Source organism: Lepidochelys olivacea (genome assembly GCF_965140295.1).
Source record: "Lepidochelys olivacea isolate rLepOli2 genome assembly, chromosome: 7".
NCBI classification, from domain to species: Eukaryota; Metazoa; Chordata; order Testudines; family Cheloniidae; genus Lepidochelys; species Lepidochelys olivacea.
This window is the reverse complement of record NC_140417.1, coordinates 4,649,433-4,671,565: the sequence shown is the minus strand read 5'-3', so window position 1 is coordinate 4,671,565 and position 22,133 is coordinate 4,649,433. Positions and strand designations below refer to the sequence as shown.

At 42.5% G+C, this 22,133-nt stretch overlaps 1 protein-coding gene across 7 annotated transcripts in view; it reads right to left on the bottom strand.

The window, feature by feature from the left end:
* PTPRG (protein tyrosine phosphatase receptor type G) overlaps positions 1–22,133 on the bottom strand; it is a 621,815-nt gene that overhangs the window by 6,758 nt on the left and 592,924 nt on the right. For all 7 annotated transcript variants that reach the window (XM_084635116.1, XM_084635117.1, XM_084635121.1 and 4 more), the window contains 13 exons: positions 20,687–20,783; positions 18,388–18,470; positions 18,018–18,152; positions 17,623–17,757; positions 17,004–17,176; positions 15,306–15,441; positions 14,802–14,948; positions 10,211–10,304; positions 9,165–9,241; positions 8,571–8,699; positions 6,087–6,233; positions 3,939–4,081; positions 167–302 (listed from right to left, as the gene is read on the bottom strand). In XM_084635116.1, the coding sequence (XP_084491242.1) occupies positions 167–302; positions 3,939–4,081; positions 6,087–6,233; positions 8,571–8,699; positions 9,165–9,241; positions 10,211–10,304; positions 14,802–14,948; positions 15,306–15,441; positions 17,004–17,176; positions 17,623–17,757; positions 18,018–18,152; positions 18,388–18,470; positions 20,687–20,783 (1,632 nt within the window). The remainder of the gene's footprint in view (positions 1–166; positions 303–3,938; positions 4,082–6,086; positions 6,234–8,570; positions 8,700–9,164; positions 9,242–10,210; positions 10,305–14,801; positions 14,949–15,305; positions 15,442–17,003; positions 17,177–17,622; positions 17,758–18,017; positions 18,153–18,387; positions 18,471–20,686; positions 20,784–22,133) is intronic.

The window sequence follows — 22,133 nt, the reverse complement described above, 5'->3', positions numbered from 1 at the left end:
GATGCATGAAAACACAAACAGGCCCATTAAGCAACTTCCATTGCTTGGCAGTAGAGGCAACAAGGCTTGGTAATGGACACCACGTTGTGTGCGTGTTTTAATTCAAGTTTTACTTGTCAGCACAAGCCTTATAAGGATCAGTTTTATCCTCCACTGAAAGACTTACAATGTCTGTAAATACTCCAGGCCGCATAAGATTGATCATCTTTGCCACTTGGAAAACATCGACAGCATTTTCATTCTCCAGTTGTTGGGACAGGGTGGTCAGGGCACACAGCGTTCCGGCTGACACAGCTCCATACCTGCAAACCACAACACTGTCACGGTCAGATGTACAGAGGTGAACCTGGGCGCCTTGGCAAATTGCCACGGAGCTTTGATTCAGGCTTATTCAAGTGCTATAGACACCGTTTTCTTTATTTTTTATAAATACTGAATGCTCTACTCTATATGGGCGAAGAAGTCATTTTTAGCCATTTTAATGGAAAAGCAGCACTAACCATATACGGGCTATTTTGAGCTAACTGTGGTTTCCAATTTAAAGAACCATATCAACAAAATAATGTGAACCATTTAAAAATACCCTGCTTGGACTGCACAAAAGCAGAGTTAAATTTCACATGCTGTTTGCGTAGAAGCGTTTCCATTATGTTCGAGTGTATTTTACAGTACATTTGTGGGAACTCAAGCAAATCACAAGCCATTACAACCAAAACGAACGTAGTTCTTCCTCTCCCTCTGACAATTAGGTAAGACCGTCGAAGGCTATGTCTGCACTACGCACCTTTCAGCAACGCAGCTGTGTGGCTACAGCCATGCTGCTAAAAGGTGTGCAGCATAGCCACTGTTTGTTGGCAGGAGAGAGCCTCCCCACCAACAAAAAACTTCCCCCCCCAAAGAGCGGCAGTAGCTTTGACAGCAAGAGAGCTCTCCCGCCGACAAAGCGCTGTTCACATCGGCGCTTTTCATTGGCAAAACTTTTGTCAATCGGGGGTTGGGGGGGTGTTTCACACCCCTAAAGGACAAAAGTTTTGCCAATGAAAGTCCAGTGTAAACAAAGCCTAAGATGGATACTAAGTGCCCAAGAGTCAATGACAAACATCTCATTAACACCCTTCAATTGAGCTAGGGCTTGTTTGTAGGCAAAAGGCTGCACTTCTGGGTGTGGCTCAAATATAAAGGCGTTCAAGAAATGCTACTGATACCGATTCACTGGAGGCACCCAATCAGAAATTTAGCAATGGCCTGTGACCTGCGGGCAACGCAGAATCTGTTTGTGAGATACCAGAGTCAGGTCAAATGTCTGTGCCAGGATTGCTGGTATGGAGCAAGCTCCAGCCATGTCCATGCCCATAGCAACAAACCCATGGCAAAGAAACGCAAAGACTATGTTAAAAGAATGTTAAGAACTCAAGCCAACCTTGACTCTGCTTCCCCTTCTATGTTTGTATTGTGATACAGTCTTTAACAACAGGATTACATGCTATTATTTCCACAGGATCGCTGCCTCATTGTAATATGACTAAACACAACACTGCTTCGGTGATTTCCAAAGATAACTGCAAACGGAATTTAGTCAAAAGTGAGGCACCTCGCCTCAGGGCTTGTCTACACTACTGCTCCTGGTCAAACTAAGATACGCAACTTCAGCTACCTGAATAGCGTAGCTGAAGTCGACGTACTTAGATCTACTTACTGCGGTGTCTTCACTGCGGTAAGTCAACAGCTGACGCTCTCCCATCGACTCCACATGCACTTCTCATTCTGGTGGGGTACCAGAATCAACGGGAGAGCGCTCAATGGTTGATTTATCGTGTCTAGTCTAGATGCGATAAATCGACCCCCGCTGGATCGATCGCTGCCTGCCGATCCGGTGGGTAGTGTAGACAAGCCCTCAGTCAGCATGGGCTTTGCCTTATTCACCTCTGAACTGCACACCAAACGAGGCATGGCTCGTTGTCCTTATGGGTTAAGGACAACATAGGTGCCTAAAGGGAGACACCTAAATGCCTATTTAAGGCACTAATGGGCTGATTTTTAGAGAGGCTGATTACCTACAGCGCTCAGTGTCCTGAATGGGAGCTGTTGTGTGCTCAACATCTCGGACAATCAGACCACAAAATCCTTAATTTGGTGCATAAATATAGGCAGCCAAAATTTGAAAATTTGGGTGTAAATTGTTAGTGTTTAACATGAGGTTTGTAGGTGGAGTTCCAGAACTTTTTAGAAATGTTTCTTCATCAAGTTGTCTACCAAGTACTTCCTAAATCCCACTTAAATTTAGTATTTGCAAATCCATACAATTGGGATTAATCTGCAGTTGTAATTATTAGTGGATTATTGGATGCGGCTGTTGCACATACTAAAGGGAGATTTTCATTTTCAGCTACATTTGCTCAGCCTCCAAATCAAAGGTGCAATACACATTATATGCTAGGCATAAAAATAAAAATCACTGACTACGACAAATAAACCAAAAAAGCAATTTACAGAAAAAAGTAACTCAGCGCTTTTAGAATCACAGTTTTGAGGATTTGTTTTGGGTTTTTTTTCTGGGAGGGTGGGAGGGGGGAGCCTAGCATGAAATACCCAAATCAATAATGGTTCTAATTTTGTAAAGCATAATCTTGAATAATGCAAGAGCAGCAAAACGGCACTACAGACTAGCCCAAGCATTAATATTAAAACTAGCCTCAAATTAATAAAAGCTGCCAAAACCCAACAGAGCTTACACTATGCATTAGTGAGGCAGAAAGGGAGAAAAACCACTTGCCCAGGCCCAAGTCACTCTTTGTAGGAGTTTGTCATGAGAAACTGTCGCAGTAGCAATACAGGGGACGTTAACGGAAAGGTTACTTTGCAGCAGCAGAATATTAACAGGCGATTTTACATCTCAGTCGTCAGCCTGACACTGAAATATCAGTGTATGGTAATGCTTTTGCAAAATAAGTAAGACCTCAAAGATTTCCCCATTAGCTCCAATGTATCTTGCTGCAACAGTGACTAAAGATCGTGGGTAGTCTAATGGCTCTCACAACAGTTCTTCAAAGTGGTTCCCAGACTAAGAGTTTACCCTGCATGGGCTTCCTTGGGACTTAAGTGGTGCATAGTTCTTGTGCTGGTCCCCTGCACGGTGGTGAATTTCTCCCTCTGAAAAGAGCTGTTGTGGGGCTGTCAGGCACTAGGCTCTGCTTTACAACCAGCATCATCTATAATCAGCTGTTGAATTGTTACTGGGCACACAAACGTGTGGTTGCTTTGCAGAACTATTTGTTAGAAAGCAGCGACACCTCTTGCGGGGGTGGGTGTTTCCTTCTCATCCAGCTGATGTCAAGCTGGCTCCACAGAATGGTTGTAGGAACTGGGGAAAATAAACCCTCTATAAACAAACCTCAGCTTCTGTGGCACAAATGATCCTTGCTGAGCATCTTGAGAACCAGCGGAACTGGACTTGTTCAATCCTACTTACATACTGTCGAAGTAAAGCCCTATGTGATAGGTGGCACATTAGACCTAAATTATTACAGGAGTCCTGGGAGTGGTTTTGAAACTGGTTTCATAAAAAAAACCAACTCTGGAGTCTGGTCTAAATTATGGCTCTCATGGGGTTTAAAGCCATTAGAATTTGGGGGCGGGGGGAGTTTCAGGGCGAGTTTCCCCAGTGCAGAGCAGTCCAACGTGCATGCAGAGCAGACCTCAGATTTTAGGGTCTGGCCTGAAAGCCCCAAACATAATAAACTGCGTTAAACTCAATTTATTTGCCTTTGAAGCATGATTGGGTGCAATTCAGGGAGCCTAAGTACTTTGATCCTGGTGCTTAGGCCATGAAAACCCATCCTCTCCAGAGAGGTGAGGACATTTTCCTCCATCTACACCCTTATCCAGCATAATATTTCTTTTACAACCTGTATGTAAATGAGAGAAGGCAGGTGACATACTCATCATGAACAATGGTGGGGCCATCCCTTGTTAAGGCCTCTTCCTTGATTACATTGATAAGTTCAAAGGTACTGCTTATAGGGGCATCTGGGTTTGGCCATTTGGGACACTGAAAGTGGCGTACTTCCAGAACGTAGTCATCCTGAAACGAAAAACCATCCTGTCATTAGCCATTTTAACTCCACATTCATACACTTAGGGATGCTGAGGCTTGATAGCGGGACATTCCTCCCCATTCTGCCCGTCAATGAAAGAAACGAGAGGGGGCAGAAATGGAAACAGTATTCTCATCTCCCGGCAGGTCACTACGTAATACGTGGATGTGTGCATCATCCACACCTATGTGCAACTCTACTGTCGATGCGCCCCAGACCGCTGCGTATTCAGCTGTGCAGCAAGCTGACCAATCCTGGGACAGATAGGCTGGCACACAGGTGGGGGCCACAGAGGTGACACACAGCACTTTCTCCCAATCCTCTCTCTTGGTAGCTGACTATGGACCCTACGCTTCCCTCCCTCCCCGAGGGCGGCATTAACCATGGTGCTGCTCCTCCTACACAAGAAGAAAGCACAGCCAGGAACAAATCCCAGAATTGTTTCAAAGTCACCGGATCCTCTCTCTCTTTGAAGGGGTCCGTGGTGGGGAGAGGAAGTTGAGTCCTACTCTCTGTAGAGGCAAGTTAGATGGATGGTTCTCAACCTTTTTTCATTTGCAGGCCCCTGGAGGTGTGGACCCCTTTGGAAAGCACCGACATAGTCTGCGGACACCCAGGGGTCTGTGGATTACAGGTTCCAAGCCACTGTTCTATGGTAATGACAACCTTTCGCAAACCCTTTAGACATAGTCTGCAGACCCCCCAGGAGTGTGCAGATCACCGGCTGAGAACCACTGAGATAGATCACAGAGCTCTTGGTCCTGAAGCTCTCCGAGAGAACCAGGGTGTGTTGGTGTGTAGCATTTCTGGGTAGTCTTCCATAAATCTCTTTATGTCCGTGGTACAGCAAGTGCCTGTGTGATCCTTGCCCCTGCCTGTGTGATAACACAATGCTCCCCTCTCCCTAACTGCTATGGGGGGGAACCTCCTGCCTGCTGGACAGCGCTCCACTCCCTATCCCCTCTCCATTTCAGAGCCATCACTCAACAGCCTGCAGGCTGTGTAGCCCCTGTGAGATTCCACTAGTTGCCATTCAGCAACACAAAACCCTCCCTGGCACTGTGATGCAGAGGCAGGCAATGTGCATGCAGTGACCCCTTCTAGTCACCCCCTGTGGAGAGGGGAAGACATTATCCAGCCATGCCATGGCTCTGTAGTTGCCCACGCAGGAGTCAGTGAGATCTGGGTGAATGCAGAGCACAGCCAAGCTGTGCAGCTCTGGCATCTCAGAGGCACCAGGGAGCAGGTTTTGGCCCATACTAAATAATTTTGAATATAATGAAATATTTAATTGTTTAAATATTTTCCATTTCAATTCAGGGCCCACCTCCACATAGGTCTTTCTTAGTCCACTGGCCTCTTCAGCATCTCTAATATTCAAAGGGCAGCTGGTCAAACAAGAGAAGAGCGACCAAAGGTATCCATACTAAAAAGGCTACCAAAGGCTTGTAACAATATCTTCTTCCCTGCAGCTAAATACATCTGCCATTGTGATATCAGTCAAAGAGTAGGTGTTGTCGCTCAATATAAATGTGGTTCAGCAAATGCAGAGCCACCATCATCGCTTCAAAACAATTCATTTATAAAATCTGAATTTATAAAAGGGGAAATGGGACACTGCATCTCAGTGTCTTTTAAAAAATAAGTCAATCAACTACCGTGACTGCTGCATGAAAAACAAACCTCCTGACTTTGGAATCAGATAAGCAGAGATGAAATGCTCTAGCCTAGCCATCTAGAGAACTGGAATGCTGATAAGCAATCTTCTTGGAAGTGAAAGACTTGGAAAACTAACGTTTGGGGAGTGAGAAGGAAAAGGAACCGAGAGCAATATCCTTCCCCCTGTACCGGGCACACAGGCAATATATTTACAAGTAAATCCTCCTGAAAATCATTTGCAAACTCTGTCTTATTGCAAAGTTTAACTGAAGGCACTAACGTGTTAGGTGAAAGGCAGAGCCCAAATGCACCTATTGTGGGGGTTCACTTTACCTGGGTCGCTTCAAGGATAAAGTCATGGATGATAATTTGCTCTTCATTAGAGAGGCACAGTCTGTCTTTGCTGATTAGGGTCACGGTAAAGGCCTCACAGTTCATGGATTCCTCGCGACTTGGCCAGTATACAAACTCGTCTTCTGCCTGGGGGAATAAAACAAGCAGATCACCGCAGTCCTCCAAATAGCTTATTTTACACATGACTGAAAAATCCAGTGGATCCAAAAACTGATTTGATAGATAGATATGACCAGAAAGTGATCCTTAAAACTGTTTGAGTCTAAAAGAGATTTATTATAGTAGTCAGCAAGCCTCAAGTAATCCTTCCTGTGCCTCCCAAATAGTGCAAGTCTGCTTTTTAATTGGTTTCAGAGGGAAATGGTTATTTTAGTTAACTTACACTTAACCTTTATGTAGACACAAGCTTTCCCAGACTACACCACCTGCTGTCTACCCAGTACATTACTCCCTTTCTTTTGCAGTCAGGTCAGGTACCTGTTTAGAAACACGCAGTGAACTTTAGAAATTGTTTGCTATTGTCTTTAATTCCTATCTATCTTGGTCTCATCCAAACCTGATACTGTCAGGGGAGAGATTCTGACTGACTTTATTGTGCTTTGGATCAGAACACTGTAAGTTGTCATATCTAGGTGTTGAAATTTCATGAACTGAGAAAAAGAAACCCAAACATTCCTAACCCTGAGGAAAACAGCAGGTCAGCTTAATTCTCTGTAAACTTTAGGCTACAGCAAAAACCGTCTACGGAAGAAGCAAGGGTAAATTCTAAATAAAAAGAGCACAGTGATGGGGAAAAAAGGATTAAGAGTTTCAGTACTTTTAATAATAACCAGCTGTAGATTATACTATCAAGAAAATGGTTTTTGAAAAACAACTGTGCACCCTAAGTCACTGATCCAAAGGATGGAAGGAATAGTAGACCCAAGGGCCGTGCCTGTTCTTGGATTCAGGGACGTATGGCACACACCATCATAAGCACAGAAGCTAATTTAACATACTACATGGCATTGCTTGCCTGTGTCTCCGAGGACAAGATCAGGCAAATTGTTTTTCCTTCTGAAAAAAACATGAACCATTATCCTCTGCAGCTATGAATCGATTTTCTCCCTCTGTGGCCCAGGGCAAGACTTTCAATGATACTTAGGCTTCCAAGTGCTTATGTCTGTTTTGAAAACGGGACTTAGGCTCCCGTCACTCAGGTGCTTCTCGAAAGGTTGCCTTCAGTCTACAGAACGATATTCAAACAGTCCCTAATATCATTGATTGTTCCGTAGTAATTTCACCCTTCTTCCTCAGACTAAACTCACTCAGACACAGTAGTCAGTCTGCATTGTCATCTTTCTTTCAGCTCTGTATGTTCAGCTTCACCCACATTGACATTAAACATGTCACAAAGTTTGTGCCAAATTCCGGCGCCTGTTTCCAGGGCAACCCCCACCACCCTCAACACAACAGAGGCAGAATCTGGCACTATGTGTCCTTCCAAGATGATTTGCCTTCCAAGGTATTTTCCTATCAAGCCAAGTGTCACCTCTCCCAGTTATATCATAATCAGAACTGTTCAGCAGCATTGCTTCATTTTCACCAGACACTCTCTCTTTTCATCAATTCTTTTTGACTTGATAGTGCTTATCTGAACGCTCTTTCCCTGGGAATTCCTGCTGATCCCTTTAATCTCACCGCACTAAGGAAGAATATAAACATAGCAGCCCTCACAACCACTCTTTTCTTGTAACGAATACCATTATTTCCCTATCATTCTCAGCCACACTTTAGTCAGGCACATATGAGAAAAATCAACTGTTCAGACCTTAATGCCTTTCAGCACTCCTTCTTCTTCAGCATATGCCGGTTAACCTGAAAGCTATCATTAACCCTTCACCTGTCTCACCTCCAACACTTCAATTCTCCCTCTCTTTTATTTCCATTTATATCCCCATATACAACCACAACTGCTTTCCCCTTCAATCAGAAATAATGTATTTATCCTCTCTTTGATCTCCTTAACCTTAGGTCCCCCCGAGCAAACTAATAACTACACTCTTGTCTCTGTTACCACTTGCTGTCCTTAACCTTAGCCCCCGGCAAATGAATAACTTCATTGTTCCCATCCTTTCCATCACATGGGCCACAAACACATAGCACAGAGTCTTAAACTATCATTTTTGCTCTGCTCTGAGGAAGCTGTATGATTTCCTTCAGTGCATTAGGAATTCAGTCCAGGCAGGATACACTAGTTGAGGTTACCTTTCACCTACAGGAGGATACTATGATTTGAAAGAGAGCAACGACATGGTTGACAGTAACAAGCTTGCTGCATGAACCCAGATTTAAGTATATGGCTCAAAATTAGCTATATTTTCAATGGAAACATAACCAGCCTGCATGAGTGACCCAATTCCTGCACCCTGCTATGCTCAATAATTGAAGTATAGTACATACATAGTTAAGTGTTTAACTTACCAAGCTCTGGTTGTCTGGCAGCATGACAATGATCTGTGCATTGTGATCCCAGATCATTCGCCAGAAGTCTTTAGTTGTATGTGGAAGAGGATGCTGGGTTATGATGAACTCATTGCTCCTGTAGTAACCCTTATAAAGCAAAGACAAAACCACACCGTCCCTTATTGCACCGAGTACTTTTAAAGCCTGACATTTTATTTATAGGAACAGATAATGTTTTGACTACAGCTGAAAACATTCTGAACAACTTTAATTTTTTCCTGTGCTATTATTAATATTTCTACACAAACCATTTTCACTCTGAGTACATTTCCACTTCTCAGAGTCCCTGCTGTTTTCATTTACTCTTAATGCCAATATTTATTTGAGTGCATGTAATGGAAAAATTCATTCCATAAAAATGCTTTGCATAATTTAAATATTTTAGACAATGATATTTTATTAAAGATAGTTGAAAGTTTTACATTATGAAATGTGTTAAAACTTCATCTTTTATACTCAATCATTATATGCAAAATTAAGACAATTGTAGGAATCTGGTACTTAGCACCTTTCAGTTGATTTTGCTCTATATTTAAGTGCTGACTTTCTCACCATGATATAAGAGGCATTAATGTAATCAGTTCCCTTCATTCCAGGCAGTGGCGCGAGACCCACCCTAGCACGTTCAGCTATAAGATGAAAAAAATGATCACAGTCTGGTCATGGCATGGTGCAGAAAGCATGAATTTCTGAGATGACTTTAACAAATCAGATCTAACACAAATCCCATCTCCCCCAGCAGCAGGCCCGCACTTTAACTGTGATAAAGCATTGCCAGCCAAAGCAGAATATAAAATGAAAAGTTGTACAATATTCCTAAAAGGACGAAGTAATTTCAGGAATCAGATTTTACTATAGCAAAGATTTTCACAGCAGGCTGAATGATCAAATAACAGCCTATACAGTGATGGCAGGGGATTTCAGATAATTCTTGACTACAGTGTTCTATTTGCCTCCAGTTGCACACAAAACCATCTGATTTATTTTGCTTCTCCCGTCTTTTTCCAGCATTGCTTTATGACCATTTCGCTGACCTTGGGGCAAGCAGGCAGCTGTCTCCACAGCTGAGGCAATCCCTGTTGATTAGTCACCCAAGGACATACATAACTCCCTCAACACATTCTGTTTCCTCCGAAGAAATGTAGTTTATATTCAAAGTCCCCCAGTTTTTTTGGGGAGTGCTTGATACTGTGCTACTTACTGAGCCATCCAAATGTGGTAATTTACGCAGAGTAGCAACACTACCAAACAATCAACTTCAATTGCATTGCGAGATATTATCCGAGTACAGAGATGCAAACATGATTGCATTACTGTGATTTCCTAGATAAAAATTCTGCCCCACCCCACCCCATATAATTATTCAAAAACTTGAACTCTTCAGATTAACATTTTGCTTGGACAATGCATTATGCTGACACCATCACCAGGTCCTTTTGCTCAGTTTCACCATAGTAATTTCTAAAGACAAGATATCTTTGGCTGAACAAAACACAACCATTCTCCTTCCTGGCAGCTACGCCTCTTCATGCATAACCAACAGAATTCAACACAAAAAGTTACGCTAAGCAATAATCAAACCAAAGAGTTGATCTTACATGGCACAACTGATGAGTTTCTGTTCTTCTCTTTGTTGCAGTCTTTCTGAGCACTGAAGCATTCCACATATTTAGCATTACACTGAGTAACCAGCTGAAAGAAAATAAGTAGAAACTGGTTTGACGAAGTTCTCATAGCCCTCAAAATGAAGAGGAAAGTTTTTCCTTGGCAGCTCCTAGAAAAATACACCACTGGAAGAACAAGCTGTATGGTCAGATTTGCTTAAAGTACTCAAAATGCCAATAGGAATCATCTTCTTCATAAAATATATGAATGCTTATTGGATACTAAGGTCTCCACAGATCTCAGCTTTGGCACATATCAACATGAAATTCCATTCCAAGTTGATTTTCACAGAACAGTCTAGATTTAGTTACTTTTGACAATTTATTCTGAAGCCCTGCAGGGATGTTTAGCCCAGTAGCAGGTCTCAGGGAAAAAAAAAACAACAAAAGCAAGCCTCTGTCTCTCTCTCCCTTTTTAAATTGAAACAAGCTCATGCCTAAGGAAGTTTATTTACTGCTGTGGCCTATTGTGAGCCCAAAATGCTTCCAGCTGAAACCAGCCATCTTGGGGCACCTTCTGCAGTCTGCCAGGTTCTCTTTGTGCCGCTTCTGTGGCACAGAATGAAGCTGAGGTGGCAGGAGATTTGTCCTGGAGTATCCCCCTGTGTGGGGAAAATCACCGCTAGTGCAAATCTGGTGAAGGTGGCTCTGGACTTTCTGGACCAGAACTCCACTGCTCAGTATAAGGGGAGGTAGGGAATGTGAAGCAGGCGGTCAGGGGGAGGACAGAGGGAGTGGCAGATCGAGGCTCCTTTATGCCTAATTCTCCACAGGGAGAAGTCAAAGCAGCTTTAATTTGTGCTGGGACCAGGTGGTGAAAAATCAGGGAATGGTGACTGGTATTTTGTCAGTGCCAACTCTCCGCTGAGCCGGAGCTCTGCTCCAGCCCAGTGGACAATCAAGCTCCTTATATCTGCTTCTGCAGGATGAAATACCCCGGAGGCATTTGAAGTTTGATGTACCTTATGGAAAAGGAAAGACAAAAGGGAAAGAAAATTGTGCAGATACACTGCACTCCTTTTGTACCATTATCCTCCTCTGAGAGCAGCGCTTCTGATGTTACACAGTTATTATATCAAGAGTAATTACAATGGGTCGATGCTGTTGGAAGCAAAAGTATGTTGTCAATATTGGAGCTGGTCCTAAACCTTGTTTTTCCCCGCCACAAAAATAATTTCAAATGAAAAATTTTCATTTTAAATTTTTTGTGGGAAAATTTCTAAACAAAATTAAATGAATATTTCACTTACATTTTGATTAAAAACTATGTTTTGATTTGGTTTTTGAAAAAACAATTTTTAAAAAAAATTTCAATTTTTTATTTTCTCCCTTTTCTCCTTTTTTATTTATTTTGCCAGCTAAAGCAATAGAATGAATGATGCTGAAGGGTATTGTTTTGTTTTTTCTTTCAATTTTTTTCCTCTATTTTTCCTTTTCCCACTCTAACTTTTCAAAACTTCCTCAACTTTGGAAGTTTCAGAGTGCCAGAGTTTCTTTTTACTCTTCTGTAATTTTTCCCAGAGATGGCGAAGATTTGAAATTTTGCAGAGTGGGGAAAAAGGTAAAAAGTGCATGGGAAAAATGGAATAAAACCTGTACATTATTAATTTTATTGCTTTGAGTGGCAAAAAAGGAAAGAAGAAGGGGAACATTAAAATTTCAAATTCTCAAAAACTGAAATGAAAAGTTTTGAAATTTCTCACTAAAAAAAATTCAAAATTTAGCTGACAACATTTTCATGTGATTTTATATTCAACAAAACCCCATTTTTTAGCTGGAAAAGATTCTGGTTGAAAATTTTTGACCAGCTCTATTCATTAAAATATCAACAAGAGAATAGCAGTTTAGCAATCTCATTAAAGAGATCCCTCGATCAGATACACAATGGGCATTAAATTAAATGGGGAGGCACTGGTATATTCTGCCTAACGATCGATTTGGCTCTCTACATGTATGTAGAGGCAGAGGCAGATTACGCTATTGTGGGGCCCTGGGCCAGAGCAAGTGGGGGCCCCGCTTCACCCCTTTTGCCTGCAGGCCCCTTCCCGTTCCTGCTGCAGATCGGGGTCTGGGCGTGGGGGTAGCAGGGCAAGCCCCGGTGCCGTGACCCCGCTCTCCAGCAGGAGCGCCGGACAGGCAGAGTGGGTCGGGGCAGTGCCCATTTTTCCAGGGGTCCCCAATTGGCTGGGGCTCCTGAGCACAGACCCTGTTGGCCCAGTGGCTAATCCTCCACTGTGTGGAGGTTCTAGCCACGTGATAAACGGTTGTACCTTGGGACAAACTGCAGAACCTTGTGATAAAATACCATTTAGCATCCTTGATTACCAGACCTGCACTATCCCATCCCCATCAGGGCTATTACAAACCTCTGAACATCTTGAAACAGCCACCATTTAAAAAAGAAAAAAAAACCCTATAAGACAAAGCTTTCCCCCTTCGCTCAGAACTCTCACTCCAGAACCAAGTGCTGTGTCCCCCATTTGCCAATTAATCCTTCTCTACTGATATTCCAAACCTCTAAGTAACATCAAAGAGCTGCCAATATTCACCCAGGGCAAAATTTTCAAACATATAAAAGTGACGTAGGCCTGGTCTACACTTACGTTGGTTTCAGAGTAGCAGCCGTGTTAGTCTGTATTCGCAAAAAGAACAGGAGGACTTGTGGCACCTTAGAGACTAACCAATTTATTTGAGCATGAGCTTTCATGAGCTACAGCTCACTTCATCGGCTGCATCGGCGAGAAAGGCAGCTGTGTCCACCCTTGTCACTGCACTCTGTAGCTACATGCAGCAGCGAAAGGCTCCAGTGGGGAGAGACAGTGGGGAAAGAAGCTGCTCCCCCTACCAGAGCCTTTTCCTGCTGCCGGAGCCTTTCACTATGGTGAGGACAAGCTCTGGCAGGGAGACATTACACTGCTAAAAATAGAGAGCAGTGCAGGATGTAAATCCTAGGGTTCAGGTGTAGGGCATGCTACTTGCCTAAGCCATACCTCACTGTCTACACTGCTGTTTACACCCGTGCTAGCTGGGCATGCGGTGTCTATGCTTCACCTGCTGTCCTAGTGTAGACATACCTTTAGGAGCTAAAGTCCCAATTTCAAAAGCTCCTAACTTACTGGTACCTAACTTACTGAAGTGTTTTGGTAAATCGCAGTAGGTGCCTATGTGCTTTTTTAGGTGCTTTCATCCCTTTATACATCTGGCCCTTAGGAGTCTCATTGGGACATAGGCTTCTAAGCATCTAAGTCACTTTTTAAAATGGGACTTAGGTGGCTAAGACACTTAGGGTATGTCTACACTAAAAAATAAACCACCTGCAGCTGGCCCCGGTCAGCTGACTCAGGCTTGTGGGGCTATAAAATTGCAGTGTAGACATTTGGACTCATGCTGTAGTCTGGGATCTGAGACAGTGCAAGCAGGGAGGGTCCCAGAACCCAGGCTCCAGCCCAAGCCCAAATGTCCACACAATAATTTATAGCCCCGAAACCCAAGCCCCATGACCCTGAGTCAGCTGACCTGGGCCAGCTGCGGTTGTTGTACTGCATTGTAGACATACCCTTCAGTATTTCTGAATTTGTTGCCATCACTCTCTAAAAAACATTTTTATAGTTATTATTTACCACTTGGAAAAAATCTCAACATTTTTCTGTGCTGATTTTTTTCTCCTCGTGCAATTTTTTTTATTTGGTTGTTAAGCACCTGAATGCTACAGAAACCCAGAGTCTCACCAGGGAATTCAGGAAATGGGCTATTCACTTTTTGAATCATTTGGCACCTGGTTTAATTTGTTTAACGAGTTCATGTCTTTAGCTGGTATTTGTCTGAGGGAGTTTATCTGTGAAAACAGGGTCTGCACAGATTCACCTAACGACACACAGTAACACAAAGTAGTTTTAAATGTGTATCTAAAATGTAATCAGAAAATCTTAAATGGCTGGAGGCTTTTAATTCTTAAATGTGGGAAAACAGCAAACTTTTTAAATGATGAAAATTATCTGTAATGTATTCCTGGAAAAGCGACAGCTGTAACAGCTGGGTTTTTTTTTAGAGTCTCAAGAAAACTAATTTATCCCGTATGTACAATACTGACATTTTTAATTGTGCTAACAACAACCATTTCCATTTGTTTTAACTGGAGATGGGTCTGAGACACCAAGTTTGGATCCTGATCTAGATCGAAAACTAATCAAATCTAAGGAGTGTTTGGATTCACCATTTTGGTTCAAGCTCCTTACAGAATGAGGGGTCAGCAGCATAGTTCAAATGAGTGCCCAACTCTCTCTTCACACCAGTTTTACCCTAGTATAACTCCATTGACTTCAATAGCATTAGTCCTGATTTACATCACTGTAACTAAGGGTGTTCAATCTGAAACTTGCCCAAAATTCAGGGGTGCTTGGACCCAGCGTTTTGGTTCAGGTTCCTCTAGTTCTGCCGATTAGATATGATAGCAAAGACTCTCCATGTGATAAAAGATCGGGAGCTGTGGGGGTGAAATCACTCCTGATGCCTGATAAACCTTTACCTTGAATTGTTTCTCTAGTCGTGTCTTTCCTCCTATTCCAGGTATAAGAATGGTGTTAACATAACTATGCAGCTGGTTTGCAGATACTTCAGTCTCCTTCCCAAGGATGGCTTCCAGCAAGGCATCATGAATAAAAATGTACTGCTCCTAGAAAGGCCAGAGCAAGCAGTTTAAGAGTTAGGAGACAATTACACGGAGCAGAGTCATAAATGAAGGCGGACAGCACACTGAAGGAAATAGTTACATTTCCTTTTTACAGCAAGCTCACTCTATAAATACTGCTCAGACTGGAGTATACATTCACGAGTATAATCTCAACAACACTTAAGAAGTCAAGGGAGGGATCAAAAGTTTCTGGTCTTGAAAAAAGACATTCCAAGTCACCAAAACGCCAGCTGAAACGTATTCCACATTGAGAGAGAGGTAACTGAAAAACCTATTTCCTTTTTGATCGCATCATAAAAACGAACACTGCTTTGAATTCAGTATCACTCCAGCCTTTACCTCTGTTTGAACGAGGTAGTTGCGCTGTGTCCTGATGTGTTTCAGGAAACCCAGGACGTTAACTGTGCTTTTGTCTTTTATCTGCTGCAGCATGCTGTCTATCACAATGTAGGTCCCCGTTCTGCCCACACCAGCACTGCAAAGGACAGGAAAGAAACCCTGATAATTCCGCTGTATGAAATTAAATGTTAGCAATGGCAAAACAGAGTTCCTACATTTCTGTCCCCAAATTTTATTAGAACACCTTGACCCTCCTGATCATTAAAGCCCTTAAATAACATGTTACATGCATTCTAGGATTTTAATCACATGAAAATGTGTGCTTATTTTAGCTATGTTTCCAAATGTTTGTTTCCTTTTCCCTCCCTAGCTTCCTTCTGAGGACAACTGCAGCGATGCCCCCTGCTGAGTGTAAGTGCTAACACCAGTCATTGCAGGTGAAACTCTATGCAGGAAGTCAGACTAGATGACCATTATGGTCATACGATGGTTATTCTGACCTTAACATCTGGGAGAGCTCCCCCATTGCTAGCACTGGGTGTTCTATTCATAGCAAATAACGTAGCCACAGAATTTACTTGCTTTTCCTGTATGAAAATTATCATAGAATCATAGAATATCAGGGCTGGAAGGGACCTCAGGAGGTCATCTAGTCCAACTCCCTGCTGAAAGCAGGACCAATCCCCAACTAAATCATCCCAGACAGGGCTTTGTCAAGCCTGACCTTAAAAACTTCTAAGGAAGGAGATTCTACCACCTCCTTAGGTAACGCATTCCAGTGTTTCACCACCCTCCTAGTGAAAAAGTTTTTCCTAATATCCGACTTAAATCTCCCGCACTGCAACTTGAGACCATTACTCCTTGTTCTGTCATCAGCTACCACTGAGAACAGTCTAGAGCCATCCTCTTTGGAGCCCCCTTTCAGGTAGTTGAAAGCAGCTATCAAATCCCCCCTGACTCTTCTCTTCCATAGACTAAACATCCCCAGTTCCCTCAGCCTCTCCTCATAAATCATGTGTTCCAGTCCCCGCATCATTTTTGTTGCCCTCCGCTGGACTCTTTCCAATTTTTCCACATCCTTCTTGTCGTGTGGGGCCCAAAACTGGACACAGTACTCCAGATGAGGCCTCACCAGTGTCGAATAGAGGGGAACGATCACGTCTCTCGATCGGCTGGTCGAGACTATTATCTTATCTGCGACCAGACTATTTCCCAAGAACTGTTTGCCATACAATCAACGCTAACATCTTTCAGACCATGGCTGGTTTGCAAACTAATTCCTTAACTAGGTCTTTGATTATTCGTTAATCTTTATTCACAGAGCATGACTGGTCAGCCTAGAGCAACACGGTATCGTTACTCCCTGGTTGGGTGGCTGGAATTTTCTAAACAAACCTTAGAAATGTCTAGTGCAAACAGCTCGTATGTGGAATTGTGCATGTGCTTTGCCAGCACCTTTGTTTGCATCTGAAATTCCCCCCTGTGTAGGCACCTTGCAGAAGACTGATGCATCACTGCTTGGATGAAGTGGTTCAAAGGCTTTGCACTGAGATGAGTTTCATTTTGCTTTGAATTGTTGTGTTAATCATCTGTTGTGTTAATCATCTGTTGTATTTGCTTGTTAATAAGAACCCACCTACATTACCTGTTGCGTCCCAGGTGTGCTTTCCATGCCCTAGTTAACCAGAGGTGCCGTACCTGCAGTGTACAAGCACGGGTCCCATTTCCGGGGTCCTGGCGGCTGAAGATCTCCTCACAAAGGTCAGCACAGGCAGAGCGTATTCTGGCACTCCCATGTCAGGCCACTGTGTATAGTGATACTGAATAACCGTTCGCTCGTTCTGTCGCCCTTTGGGGTTTCCTTTCTGACCCTGTATGTAAAACGTACCCAACAAGGAGATAAATATTAGGAAAGGGCAGGCTTGGAACTTCTTCAGACTCTATCAACATGTTCAAACAAGCATGTGTCAGCTGAGACTAAAATGGAGACGTGCCCCTGCTCCCCAGGCTCTGCCTCTTGTTTGATGCAGACAGAGTCCCTGGCAAGAAATGCACAGGAGAGCGGGGAAAACAATAGCCATGAGAACTCCCCCGATGGAGAAGAAACACTGCACAGCTCCCCACTGTGGGTACAGGCAATGCAGTGTAAATGCTCTTGCCAGATATCCAGTAACCCAAGTTTCACGTAGTTATTTCTCACCAGCCAGCTACTGAAAGTTGTACACATAGCAGGCAAGACCCCTTGGCTTTGCTGGCATGATGCTTTCACTTAACAAGCCATACAGGAAATTAACATGAACAGAGGGGGCTCACTCACCTTTTTCATTTTTGTGTTCCTGACTGTGAAACGGCGGACGGTGTAGCAGGCATGTACCTTTGTGCTCTTCAATGTGACTATAATGTTGCCGTATTCCTCGCTATTCTCCGTTGGCCAGTACTGATCACATTTTCTCTGAATAAAGGGAGAATTAGATGGCTTGGGGTCATTTTGGTTTTATTAAAAACGTATTTAAAGTTTATTAGAAAGGGTAAAAAATCATGCCTAGTAATTTGTATCTCCGCTCTGGTATTTACACACTATATAGCAAGACGTTATTTGTGTATTTAAAGCTAATGGGTCAAATTCTGCCCATTCATGAATCAGAAGGCAGGATTTAATTCACTATATTAAATAGAAAAGGGTAGCCATTAACAAGCTACATAGTCCCTTACTCTTCCTTTTTCCACGAGGTTTGTAATCATGATAATGATTCCAGTATTTTGTTCCCAAATCATTCTCCAGAAATCTTCAAATGTAGACTTTAAAGGTCCCTGGGTAGCAATATAGGCTTTTGCTTTGTTGTAACCCTTCAAAGAAAACCAAAATGCAAAGTAAGATGAAAGCAGCAGCAAGGCAGATGTATTAATAATTTACAGGTAACAAAGAGAGGTGCCTTTCCTGTTCTGAATATTTGAGGAGTTTGTAGCAGGAGTCCAGGGGAAGTCAGAAAACACAAACACTTCATAAGGAGCAATTGGATAGATATCCCCTTTTATGAATGTATTACAATGAGAGAGGAGAAAAAATATTCAAACAACTTACATCAACATAATTAGCATTAATGTAGTCACTGTGCTTAGAATCTTTTCCTGGAGAAGGCCTTAGTTTCACCCTACTGTGATCATCTATGAGAAAAAACAGCAGAGAAGCACGAAGGGAAAGTACATTAAAAATAATGCAGGTAAACCATCCTATTTCCTAGCTATTTATGGGTGATATTCACTTTGCCTGCACATAATCTGTGGAAACTGACTTTACGGTGATGGAAAGGGAAGGATCTGCTCTCATGGATCTGATTGCAGGATCACAACCCTGGGCTGTACACAAATGGGGGGTGGTTTTTTTTTTTTTTTTTAGTATGTGACAGCGTCCCTTTAAGAAGGAGGAGTAGGTGCGTTAGGAGTAGGGGGACCTATTGAAGGACCGCCCCCTTACCGTAGTATCTGAAAAAAGAAAAGGAGTACTTGTGGCACCTTAGGGACTAACCAATTTATTTGAGCATAAGCTTTCGTGAGCTACAGCTCACTTCATTGGATGCATACTGTGGAAACTACAGAAGACATTATATACACAGAGACCATGAAACAATACCTCCTCCCATCCCACTCTCCTGCTGGTAATAGCTTATCTAAAGTGATCACTCTCCTTACAATGTGTATGATAATCAAGTTGGGCCATTTCCAGCACAAAAATCCAGGTTTTCTCACCCTCCGCCACCCCCCCCCCCCACATACAAACTCACTCTCCTGCTGGTAATAGCCCATCCAAAGTGACCACTCTCTTTACAATGTGTATGATAATCAAGGTGGGCCATTTCCAGCACAAATCCAGGTTTTCTAACCCCCTCCCTCCCTTTTCCAAAAACCACACACACAAACTCACTCTCCTGCTGGTAATAGCTTATCCAAAGTGACCACTCTCCCTACAGTGTGCATGATAATCAAGGTGGGCCATTTCCAGCACAAATCCAGGTTTTCTCACCTCATGGGGGTGGGGGGGGATGCTCAAATAAATTGGTTAGTCTCTAAGGTGCCACAAGTACTCCTTTTCTTTTTGCGAATATAGACTAACACGGCTGTTACTCTGAAAATTGTAAAGAGAGTGGTTACTTTGGATGGGCTATTACCAGCAGGAGAGTGAGTTTGTGTGTGTGGGGGCGGAGGGTGAGAAAACCTGGATTTGTGCTGGAAATGGCCCAACTTGATTATCATACACATTGTAAGGAGAGCGATCACTTTAGATAAGCTATTACCAGCAGGAGAGTGGGATGGGAGGAGGTATTGTTTCATGGTCTCTGTGTATATAATGTCTTCTGCAGTTTCCACAGTATGCATCCGATGAAGTGAGCTGTAGCTCACGAAAGCTTATGCTCAAATAAATTGGTTAGTCTCTAAGGTGCCGCAAGTACTCCTTTTCTTTTTGCTAATACAGACTAACACGGCTGTTACTCTGAAACCCGTAGTATCTGAGTGCCTGTAAGGTCTCTCCACTCCCATGGTGTCTTCCAAGACCCACCCTAACCACTGGGCCATCCTCTCTCTCGGAGGATGTAAGTCAGAGGGTTGTATTTTTTATACAATTAAAATCATGCTGGATTTGTCCCATTTGCGTTTGGTGTTCTTGAGTGCAAAACTCTGCATTGTTCCCTTTACAGGAGCAGGAATTCAGTACTGTTATACAATATGTGTTGACTGCCAATCTCCCATCAGTTCTACATGAGAGATGACAACAGAGAAAGTTATTCCACCTCCCAGCTCAGACTCAGAATAATTTGCAGTCCTGAAACAGACTTCAGCTTTGCAATTCTCCGAAGGATGATGAGAGAGACCTGCAATGTGCTAAGAAGGTCATTGTTTGTCCAAGTCGCTCTCTCTCGTGGAGCAGTTTGAAATGTGACAGACATACCAATCTCAGCTTTAGCATATTTGGGAAGATAAATGAATCCCAAGGATCATCAATAAAACACTTTGATCCACCACACATCTCCCTTAAGTCGTTTTTCAGATTAGCATATAGAGTTCTGCCAGTAATTTGATCTTAATTATTCAGTTGCATTGTCTTATGCAGGACTGCTACTTTTGTAAGCTAAACTTACAATATCTAACACCTAACTGTCAACGTTTTCCCAATAAAAAGTGTGGGTGAAACCCTGGCCCCATTGAAGTCAATCGCAAAACTCATATAGACTTCAACAAGACTAGAATTGTAATTGTCAATTGCTGTCCCTCTCTGATTAAAATTAATTTTAAGCAACCTGGGTTTTCCTCTCATGCACTGACCTTCTTAGAACAGAGGGCCTTGTACAATTTATGTACTGTATTTACTGTAAATGCTTACTCACATGCTAAAATGTTGATGTATCTGTTCTTGTGCTTGTTATCTGGGTGATTGGAATGTTCTGCTGTGATGTTCATGTCGGCTGTACAGCGTTGCACTTCCTAGTGACAAAATTATTCAGACGGAAAATACATAAATACAAAAACATTGTTTGTCTCATTTTACAACAACAGCTCTTTGCAAACATGTTTAAACATCAAATTTTAATTGTTTGATTTATTTTAATCTTTTAATGTAATTCTTGTAATCTTTTAATGTAGTCCAGTAAGACACATTCTGTTCAAATCAGGGATGTTAACTGAGTCCTGGTCTCTGATTACAGAATCAGATCTCCTGAATGGGTAGAATTCACCCCTCTGCAAAGATCAGTGAAAGGCCTATGGACTAGAGCTGGTCGGATTAGGGTTTTCTCTCCCCCACAGAAAATGTTGACAAATTTAGTTTTCAAAAAATATTTCAATTCAAAATGGCACCACTGATAGAAGTCTAGGGTGATCAGATGTCCCAGTTTTATAGGGACAGTCCCAATTTTTGGGTCTTTTTCTTATATAGGCTCCTATTACCCTCCACCCCCGTCCTGATTTTTCACATTTGCTGTCTGGTCACTCTATAGAAGTCATAGTTTACGTGCTTTTCTCCTCTGTCAGCTGAGCTTTCTAGACAGCCTACATCTCCCAGGATGCACCAGTTTCTACTCTCTTGACGAGAAGGGGTGTGTCATAGGAGTCACTGGCCATGGTGCATCACGGGAGATGTAGTCCAAAATATAATTTAATTAGAAAATTTTTGACCAGCCCTACTGTGTACCCATTTATGTTGCCGTCAAAATATGGCTTTAAAGGAATGTAAGTGATGTAGTGGTCATTTGTTAGCTTTTTGCACAGGAATGACTTCAATCTAATTTTTTAAAACTAGATCTGATGTTTATGAAAAGTACATTAAATACAACTGATGGCAATGACTGAAGAGTAAAAACAATTTTTTTGAAAGAAAAATGTAATGTTATCCATGTTTAGGTCCATATATTTAGGCAATTCATCTCATTTATATAACATAACAAGGGTAAGAGGTACAAAGGGATTTATGTGCCTCAAAATGCAGAGAGCTGCCTACTGGAGTTTACAAAAATATCTAAGTAGTTTAGGTGCCTGACTCCTACTGACTTTCAGTTCTCAGCATAATTCTAGCACGCACAATTACACCATACAATGTGGGTCTGTTAAAACAGCAGAGTGGGTGTCTTCTCCTCACAGCATTAGCATAGCAGAGATTTGCCTTCTGCCAGATTCAGCTAAAGAGTTACAAGGTTTCAGAGGATGTCTTGCAGACTTCGCCAGTCTGACATGTCCCTGTCCTAATCTGGGATGATATTTAAACCAATTAACTCATAGGCAATATCACGTTCAAGGTAGACTTTCTTTCATGTGCTTAATCACAATCTCAAAATGTTA